This window comes from Beta vulgaris, chromosome 7, assembly GCF_026745355.1.
Source record: "Beta vulgaris subsp. vulgaris cultivar EL10 chromosome 7, EL10.2, whole genome shotgun sequence".
Lineage (NCBI taxonomy): Eukaryota > Viridiplantae > Streptophyta > Magnoliopsida > Caryophyllales > Amaranthaceae > Beta > Beta vulgaris.
Window position 1 is genome coordinate 52834920 of NC_079208.1, and position 15950 is coordinate 52850869.

General features: G+C 34.9%; 1 protein-coding gene across 1 annotated transcript; it reads right to left on the reverse strand.

The window, feature by feature from the left end:
- Positions 1 to 755: 755 nt before the first annotated feature.
- LOC104899738 (subtilisin-like protease SBT1.4) lies at positions 756 to 15797 on the reverse strand. The gene is made up of 3 exons (XM_010686994.4): positions 15223 to 15797; positions 12720 to 13306; positions 756 to 1984 (listed from the first exon to the last, which is right to left on the reverse strand). Exons 1-3 carry the CDS (start codon positions 15795 to 15797, stop codon positions 843 to 845), a joined length of 2304 nt encoding a protein of 767 aa, XP_010685296.3. The 3' UTR covers positions 756 to 842.
- Between the last annotated feature and the right edge of the window lie 153 nt (positions 15798 to 15950).

Genomic DNA, 15950 nt, shown 5'->3' on the forward strand with positions numbered 1-15950 from the left:
TTGACGCGATTTGATTGGTTTATGGGCTAAAAAAAGTGGGTTTATTTGTGATTTGACCTAAACCATGTTCCTCCTAATAATAATAGTACGTAATAATAATGATTAAAGCTATAATAAACAAAATAATATATAGAAACAACAATAATAATAATACTTAATAGTAATGATATATAATAATAATAATAATAATAATAATAGTAATAATAATAATAATAATAATACTTAATAGTAATGATATATAATAATAATAATAATAATAATAATAATAATAATAATAATAATAATAATAATAATAATAATAATAATAATAACAATAATAAGAGTAATTAGTAAAATTAATTATACCAACATAATAATAATATTTAATAAAATGGTCATAAAAGAATGGAGCTAAACTGAACTGAACTGATTGGAGCTGAACTAAACTGAACTGATTGGAGCTGAACTGAACTGAACTGATTGGAGCTGAACTAAACTGAACCGAACTGATTGGAGCTGAACTGAACTGAACTGAAAATAAGCTGGGGAGAACAGGCCCAAGTAATTGTACTTATATATCCCAAATGGGTTTTGGCCTCCACCTTATTATAAGGGTACTAGTCTAATTTTTAGATTCTATGACCTATGGTTTGGTCGAGTATGAGTGCAGTCTTGGTAAAAAAAAATTAGTAAACGACAGATTGTATAAATCATAAAGAAGGTGTATTATTATTATATTTGCAAACAGCAACAACTGGGATTATTAGAAATAAGAACCTTCCCAATGTATTAGGAACAAGTTTTAAAACATGGCACTATACATAAATTTGTTTAAGGAGCCAAACTTAGATGGAAGCAAGATACTATTCTGTAGCACTCTCCCATTGTACTGCAATGGGACTCCTTACATGATGACTTCCATCAGTCCACTCGATCGACCCAAAACTTGGTGGACCTATACTAGTACTGGTGAAGGTTATGTCATATGACAACGTTTGGACTGTTGAAGTGAAGGCAAGTGTAGTTGGAGCAACACTGATGTGTACATTTAAGGGCACCTTCACATTAACTTTGTAAACTGCATTCTTTGAGCTGCCAACATTTTTTACCACCCTAGTGTATTTTACCTTATTTGTGTCACCCCTAAACACAACTGAGAATGAAGGGTAATTCAGATTACCAGGGCTAGACAAAATTTGTGAAGCACAATCAACAACAGCAGGCTCTTTGAACAGAACATGAATCCTTTTCGTGTCGTACCCAATGGTGCATAAAAATGCTATGTAGTCGCTAATTTGTAAATCGTACACTAGGCCTGGGTCTACGGCCTTGTTGGGATCGATATGGCCTGAGCCATGAACAAATGGCGTGGATGGCAATAATGTTGAAGCTTCTATGATCTCTTTCCCGGTACTATCAATGTTATAAGCCGTGGTTTTAATAGCAGACATGATAGCTGCAGGGGTCCAAGTGGGGTGAGCCTTCTTTAGCATAGCAGCCAAGCCACTAACATGTGGGCAGGCCATAGATGTCCCTGAGATGATGTTGAACTCCACACATCTCGTGTCGAAGTCTAGGTGAGTAAGACCACCAGCACCACTCCAAGCAGCTAGGATATCAACCCCTGGGGCTATAACATCAGGCTTGAGGATTTCGGAGGTAAGAAAATTCGGGCCGCGGCTAGAGAATGCCGCGACCCTTGGGGATGAAGGTGTAGCGGACCCGGTCACTGTTCCTCGAAACTTGATCTTGGCTGATGGTTTAATAGTAGGCGTGGAACTGGTCGAAGCATATTTTTTTATTGCATCCCCTGCACTATAACTCACCATGATAGCGGGGATAAAATAGGCTTCAGATGTTAATTCTGCGCCCAACCTAGCGTGGTTAATCAGAATCATTCCTGCACCACTAGCTTCTTGAACTGAGTAACTCATTTCAACGCCAGATATATTTCCATATTCGCATACCACTATCTTGCCCTGTATTTTTGTTTTTTTAAGGTGACCTGTCATAAAATCTCCATTATATAAGGGAATGGAAAAGGAAGAACATATTCCCATCAAAAAAATACTAATTTACGCTCAATGGTTTAATGGAATGAAAAAAATTACAAAAAAAAAATAATTTAAAAACCCTTTCTCATTTCAACTTGTTATTCTAAACAAGTTAAAATGTTATATGCATAAAATATTTCAATCAAAAAATTAAATGAACAAAATGTTAGAACTTGTAATAGGGTGAAGAAGATGATTACTATGAAAGATGAATCTTCTAGGCGTGTGTAGACACTTTCCCAAAAGTGATATTCCGACCCTATACGAAGCACGGGTTGCACGGAATTCAATTTCGAGATACAAAGAAGAACAACAAGAGTCACGCTCGTATGAATCTTGTCAAAATGAGAATAAGTTTGTGTTTTGTGTTTGATGATTAATCTTCTCTAGACTTGAGAGAGAGTGCTTTTGAGAGATAATATTCTGAAAACTCCATTCATCTGTGGTAAAGACATTATCACGTACACAAAGAAAACCGTCAAAACCGTTCGCTGACAAAGAGCCACGCAAAAGACAGGCTCTCGTCGCGAGCCGCGACAGAGCTCGCGAGTCGCGAGCGAGCCTGTCGCGAGTCGCGACTCAGCCTTCGCGAGTCGCGACGCCTCCAGCCCTGCGCGAGCATGCTGTGCGACGCCTCCAGCCCATGCTTGCTGCTTCTTGTGCGAGCATGCTATGCGATTTGCTGCAGCATGCTTGGCTAAAACCACCAAGCATAATATGTTTTACATATATAGATTCAAGTAACATTTTGTACTTGTTTGCGGTTTCTTTATTCCTTCAAAGCTTATTGTTTACTACACCATAAACAATCTACGTGTATATTTAACGTAACTTGAACAACGACACCATAACCAAGTTATTCAAGTTATACGTTACATGAACTCAATCAACCAAATACTCTAAATTATCCAACAATCCTCCCCCATTTAGAGTATTCTAAAAGATAATAAGCACTAAACATCATCAAAACAAACATCTCATGCGTAAATGAAAGTGTATAAAACTTGAACTTTCATATAGTAAAGTACACATTCCAAGTATCCGTATCCAATTGGTGTCGATAACGATTGAACCAATTTCAATACATAATGGAAACCCGAAGATACAATACACACAAGATAAATTTACTTAAACTCATTATAAACCGACACATAAAGCCTTGTGTCCATATCTATTCATAAGTGTATCAAAGCTATGCCCCAATAGCTCCTTGAAGCGGCTAAACTTCACACTTACATAGGTAGATCTCTAAAATACATGCTACTGTGAAAAGCATAAACAAGAGACCTATTAAGTTATACAACCTCCTTATACAACACAGTTATAGAACTATAAACTTAGGATGAATAAAAGTTCTACAATCATCTAAATGAAGAAATTAATCTTATTGAACTTAAGACCCAACGTCATATTGGGCGTTAAGTTAAGATTCCCTCATTCGTGATTCTCGAGGGGCTCCAATCCTAAACCGATTGCCATCCTCTTTACATTATCTCTAGCCAAGGCCTTTGTAAAACAATCCGCTAGATTATACGTTGTACGTACATAGTCAACAGTGATTACACTATCCTTGATAAGTCCTTGGATGTAGCTATGCCGCACACCAATGTGTCTTGACTTACCATTATAGACTTGACTATATGCTCTTGCCAAAGCAGCATCGTTATCACAATGAATCGCTATGGGCGATATCGGTTTTGGCAACAAAGGAATCTCAATCATGAGATTCTTCAACCACTCCGCCTCTTTGCTTGCGGAAGACAAGCAATGAATTCCGAAGTCATGGAGGAATCCGCTATGCAAGTTTGTTTCTTGGAAGCCCAAGATATAGCACCTCCCCCAAGTAGAAATACCCATCCACTTGTAGAAGAGTGATCCTCTTTATTAGAGATCCAACTTGCATCCGAATACCCTTCTAAAACCGAAGGATATCCACTGTAGGATAAACCATAGTCCTTGGTTTTTCCTAAATACCTTAATACTCGACGAATAGCTTGCCAATGTTGTACACTAGGATTACTAGTATACCTACTAAGTTTGCCTACCGCAAATGCGATATCCGGCCTAGTACTCGTCATAGCATACATCAAACATCCAATCACCCTTGAATACTCAAGTTGAGATACAGCACTACCTCATTAGGTAGTAATTTCTCACTAGGGTCCATTGGAGTTGACACAAAAGAGCAACCACTAACATCGAATTTCTTAAGAACCTTTTCGATGTAGTGAGATTGAGACAAACTCAATTTACCTTTGCTTCTTTTAATTCTAATTCCTAGAATGACATCCGCCTCCCCCAAATCTTTCATTGAGAACTTAGACGATAGAAAAGATTTAGTCCATTCAACTTGGGATAAATCAGTTCCAAAAATTAGCATGTCATCTACATATAAGCAAATCATCACACCATGACCATTGTCATCAAATTTGCTATATACACACTTGTCTGAATTGTTCAATTTGAATCCGTTAGACAACACTACCTCATCAAATTTTTGATGCCATTGCTTAGGTGCTTGTTTTAGCCCATAAAAGATCTAATTAGTTTGCAAACTTTTTGTTCTTGACCTTTGACAACAAACCAACCGGTTGTCTCATGTAAACCTCCTCATCTAATTCTCCATACAAGAACGCAGTCTTGACATCCATTTGATGGATCACAAGATTATGAATTGCTGCAGGGCAATCAATAATCTTATAGTGGAGATTCGAGCTACAGGTGCATATGTATCGAAATAATCGATACCCGGCTTTTGAGAAAAGCCTTGTGCCACTAACCGGGCTTTGAACTTGTCAATAGTTCCATCGATTTTCATTTTCTTCTTGAAAATCCATTTGCACCCTATTGGTTTACATTTAGGAGGTAGGTCCGCTAAAACCCATGTGTTATTCCCCATGATTGAGTCCATTTCATCATCAATAGCTTCTTCCAAAATGAAGCATCTTGAGATTGCATGGCCTCATCATATGTTAAAGGATCCCTTCCACATTATAGACATATGGAAATTTAGTAAAACACTATCTCTTGATCCTTCAACCAAATATACATGAAAATCCGGGCCAAAAGATTTCTCTTTCCTAACCCGTTTACTTCTCCTTGGTTGAGTTGATGTAGATGCAACATTTTCATCTAGAATTTGTTCATCTAACTCATGATCATCATTTGATCAATTCTTGAATTTCGGTACTTGGAGTTATATCCTTTGGTCTAGGAACCGATGAATATCTTTTTCATAAAAATTGCATCCTTGACTCCACAATAGTGTGAACCGACCAAAAGTCTTTTGTTCTATAACATAGAACCTATAGGATTTGCTATGAGCAGCATATCCTATAAAGATGCATTCAACTCCTCTTTCACCTAACTTTTTACGTTTAGGTTCCGGCACTTTCACTATTGCCCTACATCCCCAAACTCTAATGTAACTTAGATTTGGTTTTCTTTTGTACCATAATTCATAAGGGGTTACTTTGTTCTTTTTCATAGGAACACGGTTCAAAATGTAACAAGCGGTTAAAACCGCTTCACCCCAAAAACCATCACTCAAACCCGAGTAGGATAACATAGAATTTACCATTTCTTGTAAAGTTCTATTTTTTCTTTCCGCTATACCATTTTGTTGTGGTGTATAAGCCGCGGTTGTTTCATGTATTATTCCTAAAGCTTGGAAATAACTAGGATTATGAAATTCACCACCTCTATCGGTTCTAAACCGTTTAACCTTGTCACTTAGTTGCAATTCTACTTCATTTTTATAGATCTCAAATTTTTCTAGGCTTCATCTTTAGTAGACAATAGATATACATAACAAAATCGTGAATGATCATCAATAAATGTTATTATATATTTTTTGTTTCCTAAAGAAGGTGTACTATGAAAATCACAAAGATCACTATGTACTAAATCAAGCAATTTAGTATCTCTTTCCACATTATTAGGGAAAGAACACCTAGTTATTTTGGTAAGCATGCATGTTCTACACTTCTCAATACTTGGATCAAAAGCAGGAATTAAATCATCCTTAGCCATAGAATATAATTTTCTATAATTAACATGACCAAGTCTTAAATGCCAAAGAGAAGAATTATCATTAATAACACACACATTGTTTACTAAAGCATTTGAAATGCTAAGTTTAAACATACCATTACACAAATAACCAAGTCCAACAAACAAACCACCCTTAGATAATATAAATTTGTCCGACTCAAAACCATTTTAAAACCTATTCGATTCAAGATAGCTCCTGACACTAGATTACGCCTAAGTTCCGGAGCAAATACAACATCTCTTAACACTAGAGATTTGCCGGAACTAAAGACCAACTCTACTTGTCCTACACCAAGAACTTGAGCTGTAGAGTCATTCCCATGTATAGAACTTCTCCATTGTCCACCTCCTTGAAGGTTTTGAATGAAGACCGCTCCTTGCACACATGCCTTGAAGCTCCTGAATCGATGTACCATGAACAATCATCCTGTACACAAAAGATTTCAGAAATCATACACATATAATTCAAACTTGAATTACATGAAATTGTGTACAAGTACCTTGTTTGGCTTGGGATTGGCTAGACTCGCCTTTCCCTCCACCTTGCTCATTCTTTTTGTTCATTTTCCTCTTCCATAGGAAGCAATCCTTTTTGAAGTGTCCGGGCTTGCCACACTCCCAACAACCACGTTGTTGAACACCTCCACCATTCTTAGGCTTCTTAAAGTTGTTGCCTTTGGTGAAATTATTAGCCCTCTTCTTAGGATTTGAGTCTTTGAACTTTCCATCCTCCACCATGTTAATGGTAGAAGAATTAGGATTTACCTCCTTTTGTCCATCTTGAACCCGAATGCCCTCTTCAATCCGAAGATGAGCACCCAATTGTTCCACATTTATATCATCTTTCCTATGTTTAAGAGTATTTCTAACATCCTTCCAACTTGGTGGTAATTTGTCATATTATTGAAGATACAATAAAAGTTTCATCCATACTAATATTGTGTTGTTAAAACTTCCTAAAATCCTTTGAATTTCATGGAATTGTCCATCACAGGCCTTGTTTCATTCATCTTAAAGTTATTAAAGTTACTAACAAAACTTCTTACTAGATGCATCTTCGGCCATGTATTTTGACTCAAGGTCATCCCAAAGCATTTAGCGGATTCATAAATTGATAAACATCAAATAAAGTGTCGACATACCGTTTAAAATGACCACGCATATATAATCGTCTTCTCCCACTTGTTCCTTCTCCTTGAGGCCTCCAACGTTTCATCTTCCACAAACTCGGTTTTGGAGTACTCAAAACATATGCCACCGAAAGAGAAGTGAGAAGAAAATGCATCTTCTTTTGCCATCTACGAAATCCCACACCCTCAAACTTGTCAAGTTTCTGAAAATTCGAAGTCATTTCACGTACCGTAGCCATCTTCAAGAAATATCACTTTTGGATTGTTAGAACTTGTAATAGGGTGAAGAAGATGATTACTATGAAAGATGAATCTTCTAGGCGTGTGTAGACACTTTCCCAAAAGTGATATTCCGACCCTATATGAAGCACGGGTTGCACGGAATTCAATTTCGAGATACAAAGAAGAACAACAAGAGTCACGCTCGTATGAATCTTGTCAAAATGAGAATAAGATTTGTGTTTTTGTGTTTGTTGATTAATCTTCTCTTAGACTTGAGAGAGAGTGCTTTTGAGAGAATAGTATTCTGAAGAACTCCCATTCATCTGTGGTAAAGACACTTTATGCACGTACACAAAGAAAACCGTCAAAACCGTTCGCTGCACAAAGAGCCACGCAAAAGACAGGCTCTCGTCGCGAGCCGCGACAGAGCTCGCGAGTCGCGAGCGAGCCTGTCGCGAGTCGCGACGAGCCATCGCGAGTCGCGACGCCTCCAGCCCTGCGCGAGCATGCTGTGCGACGCCTCCAGCCCACTGCTTGCTGCTTGTGCGAGCATGCTATGCGAATTTGCTGCAGCATGCTTGGCTAAAACCACCAAGCATAATATGTTTTACATATATAGATTCAAGTAACATTTTGTACTTGTTTGCGGTTTCTTTATTCCTTCAAAGCTTATTGTTTACTACACCATAAACAATCTACGTGTATATTTAACGTAACTTGAACAACGACACCATAACCAAGTTATTCAAGTTATACGTTACATGAACTCAATCAACCAAATACTCTAAATTATCCAACACAAAATATCTTGACCTTTTATTAATAAAAGAAGATGACATACATGGTGTTCACGTGAAAAGTCTGAAACACTTGCTACCTTTGATACTCTCTAATTAAGTCAAACCAACTCATTGGAGTATTCTTTTTCTTCAAAATTAATTCACAAAAAATGATATTAAAAATGTCTCACAACCTTTGTTAGTGTTTTACATAAGCGAATCAATATATCTAAATTTATCTAAATATTAATCTTTTGCATTTTAATTAAGTGCAATCATAACTATAGGACGGATGAAATATATAATAGAATAACAAGTTTTTTTTTTTTTTTTGAAATTGACGCATATCGCGTGCATAAAAAACTAATATAAACATATGACACGGGTTACATTATTTTTGAGGCGAAATAAAAATATTCTTTCACTTCCTAATTAAATACTTCGTTTACAATATTTTATTACTCTTATACTTCATTTTTTTATTAAGGGAAGAGAAATGGAAAATTTCTTAAAGAAATCTAGAGAGAGAAATACCTAACAAAGAAAAGAACAATTGTGTGATGACAATTTTGTTAAAAAAAAGAACTTGTTGGGGGCCACTAGCATTTGTAAATGAGGGAAATCATTCACTTAAATAAAACAGATGAAGTATGTTGGATACATGCAAAATGAAAACAATAAACATTTATAATTGTTATTTCAAAAGGTCGGCATAAGAGTTAAGACACTTCACCAAAATTCGGGATAATATATAGGATGTAAATTGTAATGGATTGGTTTGGGTTGGACTTTTTCATATCCAAATTTGATCTAATGCTTTTGGATTTGAGATATTAAGCCTTTTTAAATTAAACTTCTCATGAATCTAGACATATGTCCTAAAAGAGTGTTAGTTGAAAGTTAAAATCTAGACTTTCTAGATGTAAATTTTATGTAACTCTCTCTCTCTCTCTCTATATATATATATATGAGAAATGAGTATAAATTTAAGCTCCAATTTTTTTTTTTCTAATATTTTTTTTTGGATTTACATCAATTTTTCATTATAGTTACATCACTTGTTCATTAGAGTTATAGCGCGTAAAATCCATTCTCATTTCTCATTTCTCTATGTAAATATGCATTTTCATATGAACTCACTTATATATATATATATATATATATATATATATATATATATATATATATATATATATATATATATATATATATATATATATATATATATATATATATATATATATAGGGTCAGGATCAGGTGAAACAAATTAATGTTTAAAAGACATGCAACACTTTTTAAAACATATGCAATAATTTTTAGAACATACTTAACTTCTTATTTTTAGAACATGTTCAACACTTTTTAAAACATATGCAATGTTATTTAGATCATAACTTATATTAGAACATGATATTCCAAAGTTTAGAACATGAAACAACAAGTTTTAGAACATGAAATAACGAATTTTAGACCATAAAACACAAAATTTTAGAACATGAAATTCAACCTAGATAAAATCGAACTTTAGAATTTTTGATGAAAAATTCGTCAAACTTGGTAAGAACCTCTATTGAATTCATGTAACTTTGTTAATTTATATATAAAGAACTTTGTTAAATTTTATCTTGAATTTGGTGGAGTTTATTTGAGGAGAGAGAATGGGTATTTTTGAGTAGTAAAAATGGTCATCTTGAGAAAAGAGAACAAATTAAACATGAATTCATTCTAAATAAGTTGAATCATTTATGAATAATTTTGTCGCACTTGCGAATAACTTGATTGAAGTTGAACTTGGAGCTTCAACTAAGTCTACTTGAGTAAAGAAAATGAGTATTCTTGAAGAGAGAGAATTAATCTTCTCTAGAGGAGCGAGAGAAACGAAATGAATTCGTAGTTAATGAATGCGAGCTAAATAGACTATATTTCAAAAAAATTAATGAAGAATTTAGTAAAATTTGTGAAGAACTTGGTTGAAATTTAGTTTGAAATTTTAATGGAGTATTTTTTTTTTTTAGAAAAATACATAATTTAAAACATACTCCCTTATATGTTCGTTTACATTTCTCTCTCTAAATTTCTTTAAGAAATTTTCCATTTAGAAATACTTCTTTAACAAAGTTGATTGTGAGAACATATCCATTTAAGAAATTTTCCTTATATGTGAGAACATCTCTATTATATAAGCCAAGGAAGGAGGTGTGGTGTCCTCTTTTGAAGTGACTAAAATACCCTTAATGATCTAATTAATGGAATGAAAAAAATTACAAAGCAAATCATTTAAAAATTCTCATTCCAACTTGCCATTTCAAACAAGTTTAAAATGGTATATGCATCAAATATTTCAATCAAAATTAAATGGACAAAATATTTATACCTTATAAAAAAAGATGACATACATCACGTGCACATGAAAAGTCTGAACATTCACTACCTTTGATACTCTTTAATTCAGTTAAACCAACTCATTATTTTTGTTCTTTCTTTTCAATATTCATTCACAAAAAATTAATATTAACAATCACTCACAATCTTTTATTTACATTAGCGAATTAATATATCTAAATTCATCTAACTGTTGAATTTTTCACATTTAAGTTTAATCATAAATAAAGTACGAATGGAGTATCTAATAGAATAACAAATTTTGAAATTAACGCACGCATCGCGTGCATATGAAGGCTAGTATCCTATACATTAAGTAATTTCTCTCCCTAACTTTGTTGATTTAATGGAGAACATATCCATTTAAGAAATTTTCCATTTAGAAATACTTCTTAAAGAAATTTAGAGAGAGAAATACTTCGTTTACATACTCTTATACTTTTCTGATTTAATTTGACCTGATTTGATTTTTTATGATATGATTTGATCAGATCTGATTTTTTTCTGATATGATATTATCTTTTTTGATCTAATCCAAACTTATCTGATCTGATCAAATCTGAAATAAGCACTGAAGTGTTTAAATAAGATAAAAAGAGCATAGCCTAAGTGGTTCAGTGAGAAACCTTTTATAGTGAGCATCATAACTTTTTCACCTATATAAAACATTAACTTTTACCTCCAGAAACAGTAACTAATAAATAATCTTAACTACCAACGCAAAATTGTAACTCTTTAACCAAATTCATACCTATCAGAGAGTAATAAACTATAAACTCAAAAATCATAACTTTGGACCAATAACCATAATTATTAGCGGTTTATAAGCATAGTTTTCATGAACAAGTTTTCCCCTCTCTTCTCTAAGGCTATAATTTGTGACACATGGCAAGTATTCGTTGGTTCACGAATTGCTGTTCATTTATGACCAATCATGTTTTCAATTTTGCCATGCCAAATTTTCATGATCAATTGTGGTTCAGTTTTGTTGGACATTAAGAAAAAACAATAAATTATTGATCAATAAAGTTATTTTATTTTCTTGTTATTAAAATGCTCTTATAGTCTTATATTAGACTCCAAATGATTGAGTTCAAGTCTAATTTCAGATTTTTAGATTTAAATTTTGAATGAAAACCTTTTTCTAAATTCAGTCAAGTCCATTAAATTTGGATTGGACTTGCAATTTTCCCGACCTGCTTATCCACAATTAGCTAAGACCAGAATTTCCACCTATAACTAGTGAGTATCCTGGGCGATGCTCCGGGTTGTTTCTTTTCTTAGATTTTTGTCTTTTGAGGAAAAAATTGACCACAATAGTCTATTATCATTACCATTAATGTGTTAAATATAACTACTTGTATAGTCTTTTAATGAGATATAATTACAAAATCTTATTATATTTTATTTTGAAATATTAATCAAAGATGTTATCTTGGATCAATGGTGTACGGGTATTACCCAAGTTTGCTAACGGACACTTATGAAGACCGGCAGCAAATTATGAGGACGCGAACTCACAAAAGGACAAACCGCCTATCCTCCGTCTATAGGCCGAGATTGCCGTCACGGTCACAGAAAACGACAAAGTAGAGGGAATCTTCCCTCTGACAGATTAATCACAGCAGTACAAGTGTCACAGGATTATACACCCTACCAGGTGAATAGTACGCCTATAAATAGCCAATCAGTACTATTCCTGCAGGTACATTCTCTCATACTAAAAATAGCCCTCTTTCTCTCTCTAAATAGCTCTCTCTCTCTCTCTAAATTCCTCTTGGGTATAAGCTGACTTGAGCGTCGAAGGGGGTTTCCTCGAAACACCCCCGAGGGTAGCTCACGTTTGTTATTCTTGCAGATCATCCCTCACGGACAAAAATCTTACTGCCAGACAATCCAATAGTCCGACATCGTTTTCGATACCGAAACAAATGGTTAAGCTCTTAAATTTCCTTTCAAAGGTCATTTATTCGATACCTTCTAACCACACAACATTATTTTTTTTATTTGAGAGGTCGTTTGACATGAGAATAGAGCATATGTCTTAGAGTCTTAGAGGAGAGTGCCACATAAACGTTCTTATGCACGCCTTTTAATATATTAGTATAGATGTGCATACCTCGTTGGCAATTTTTACTGCCACTTATTTCCCCAGTAACCAGTGGTAAAAATTGGCCTTCTTTTGAAGGATCTCCAGGATATAGAGTCACCCCACTAAAAGTCCTACCATCTGCCAAGATTACATCTGCTTGGAACTGCCTATCAATGGTGGAAGCTCCAGTAATCAACATCCATGGCGCGACCTTAGTGATAGTAGAATGACTTGGTCCATTGTTGCCAGCAGAGGAAGAAACCAGCACGCCGTTCTGGGCGGCATGAGCCGCACCAATGGCCATTAAAGAAACGTCATATTCATCCGGCAGAGAAGATAGAGAGGCAGAAATTACATGCACGCCATCCTTGATGGCCTGATCCATGCCAGCCAGTATATCAGATGCATGGCATCTGCGGCCCCAGCAGACCTTGTAGGCCGCAATGCGAGCCTTGGTTGCCACCCCACGAGCTGTGCCTTTGGCGTAATTAAATAATGCCGCGTTAACAACCTTTGATCCTGCAGCGGTAGATGCACAGTGAGTCCCATGCCCGTTATAGTCTTTTGGTGACTTTCTCTCTTTGCCTGGGAGTCGTCCATAGTTGGCTTCGTACCTGAAATTTTTTCATGCCAGTATGAATACTAATTTAAGGGAAAAGCTTAGATTATTATTGTAATTTATTAGATGAACCTGTAGAATTTTTGGAAGAGAAGAAAGAAAAACTTGGAGAGAATTAAAAAGACTACATTTTTATATATTTTTCATAAATAAATAATTAAACAAAATAATCTTTAAATAGACATACAAAACACTACTAATAATCTGCCCACTACTTAACCCACTACTTGCTATCCCACTATATAAACCATTATGTAGACTACTACTTGTTAATCCACGAACTATCATAATTATTAGGAAAACTATTTGACTAGTTTTGGAGCATAATCCAAAACACCCCTTCTCCAAAATTTCTAAGAGCCAAAATTAAACATTGTATCACAATCTTGCTTGTTCGTAATTCTTCCAGTATGATGGACTTTCAAATTTTTTTCTTAATCTTCATGGAACATTGATCTCCATTAACATGGAAGCACTTCTCTTCCTAATGTAATGCACTTCTCATTACCATCTTCAAATTTATTGATACACTTCTCATCAACCTTCAATGAATGAATGAAACACTTCTCTCCATAAACTCTCTTCAACGTTGTCTTGCAAATTTGACCACATCCACTTCTAAAATTCCGAAAACCATGTCTGCATTGAGTACAGACTTCCAACATTATCAGATTGCCAATTATCTGATTTTCTTGTAAAGGTTGCCCATCACCCTAAATATTTACTCCCTCTTTTTTATAGTAACCAAAAATAATTTCATGTGCTAAAAGGAAACTCATCCACACATCTAAGTATAACCATTACTTGCATGGTTAAACACATAAAACACTCAAAAAAATTCTCCTATTATTTTTTTTTTAACACTCTTTCTCTCCCTTTTTTTTTTCTTTATATCTCTCTACTTTTTTTTTTCTTTTTTTTGATCTAACTTGATGCTCTTGATACCATGTAGAATTTTTGGAAGAGAAAAAAGAGAAACTTGGAGAGAATTAAAAAGACTACATTTTTATATGTTTTTCATACATAAATAACTAAACAAAACAACCTTTAAATAGACATACAAAACACAACTAATAACCTGCCCACTACTTAACCCACTACTTGCTATCCCACTACATAAACCATTATGTTGACCTCTACTTATTGTTAATCCATTAACTACCTATTAGCAACTAGTCTTAAATATTAGGAAAACTGTTTGACTAGTTTTGAAGCATAATCCAACACACCCCCTTGCTCCAAAATTTCTAAGAGCCAAAATTAAACATTGTGTCACAATCTGCTTGTTCGTAATTTAGGTACAATATTAATAAAACTAATTTAGGTTGGAGAAGCAAAACGTATGATAAACGAAATACAATAGGAAGAAAAATTATCTTTAGATACACACTTCTAAATAGATGTTGGAAATACTTAACAGAAACTAAAGGTAATATCTCCAAAAGCAATTGTTTTCGAAGTCATCTCCTATTTCCTATCGCTGTTCGTTTCCCTTGGTATTTGGTGAGGATGCTCTTATAGATTTATAGGATTGCTAATTTGCTATGCTATGATAGTTCTAAAAGTTATTGACTAACGTTGTATACAACTACAAGTAAAATAACCAAAAAAGTTACGCTACCAAAATTACACAATATTTTTTCAGTTTTCTAAGATGATTTATATTGACTTTTGACATTATTTATGTACATGACTTTGATTATCTCTTATAATTTATACTTGAGGATAAATATAATTCAATGAGATTTTGTTAGATTATATTTAATGGTAACTAGTGGTGAACCACCATCATGAAATTCCTGAATCCGCCACTGGATGAGGCCTCTAATGCAAATCCCTGGCTAGGGACCTGATGAAGCGTACTTATAATAACTTATCATAATATGTTAACATAAGAGTATTGAATTTTACCCGGCGTAGAAAGCACGAGCGCCAATTAGTTTCTTGTTACATGAACCAGCCGGAAAATCAGGGTCCCCCACGGGGCAGGAACCCTTCCAAGTTGTAGGAACGGGACCATAGCCTACGTCGGAGAAGCTACGGTGCCCAGGCCAGATGCCTGTGTCTATGACTCCGATAATTATGTCAGACCCTTGGTCACTTTGGGGCCACAGACCTGACCCCTCAGACAGGCCCAGGAACTGAGTTGTGCGGGTTGTCTGGACCTGATGGACCTGATCAGGGATTATGGAAAGCACAGAGCGGTGTGAACGAAGTTCGGCTACCTGCGCAGCCGATAAGGAGGCGGCAAAGCCAGTGGCAGAGTGAGTGTAGGAATAGATGAGCATGGGAGTTTTAAGAGTATTATTGTAGCCCAAGGAGGAGAGAGTTTGAAGGATGGAAGTGTGCCATTTATGGGCTGAGAAGTTGGCTGTGTTATGGGAATGTAGTACGTTTACTATGAAGTTGGATTTTGATTGCGTTGGGGACAAAAGTAGGGAGAAAAACAGGAGAACGAATGACAGGATTGAGGAAAGAGTGGCCATTTTCTTGTTTGGTTAGGCTCTTGGGTAAATGATTAGCATGCATATCATATTATTATATATCTTTAATCCTAAGGGTACTAAAAAACTTTATGAAAATAAAAGGTCAACAATAAACTGGGTATTTTGAAAGTATTGTTATTACAATTAGACCAT

Bases quoted from the DNA above. Each gene is read 5' to 3' on its own strand.
- LOC104899738 (XM_010686994.4), bottom strand. From the start codon at position 15,797: ATGGCCACTCTTTCCTCAATCCTGTCATTCGTTCTCCTGTTTTTCTCC. The intron at 13,307-15,222 runs GTAAAATTCAAT...AAAAAATTTCAG, and splicing joins GCTCGTGCTTTCTACGCCGG to GTACGAAGCCAACTATGGAC. The intron at 1,985-12,719 runs GTATGCACATCT...ATTTTATGACAG, and splicing joins CAGTAAAAATTGCCAACGAG to GTCACCTTAAAAAAACAAAA.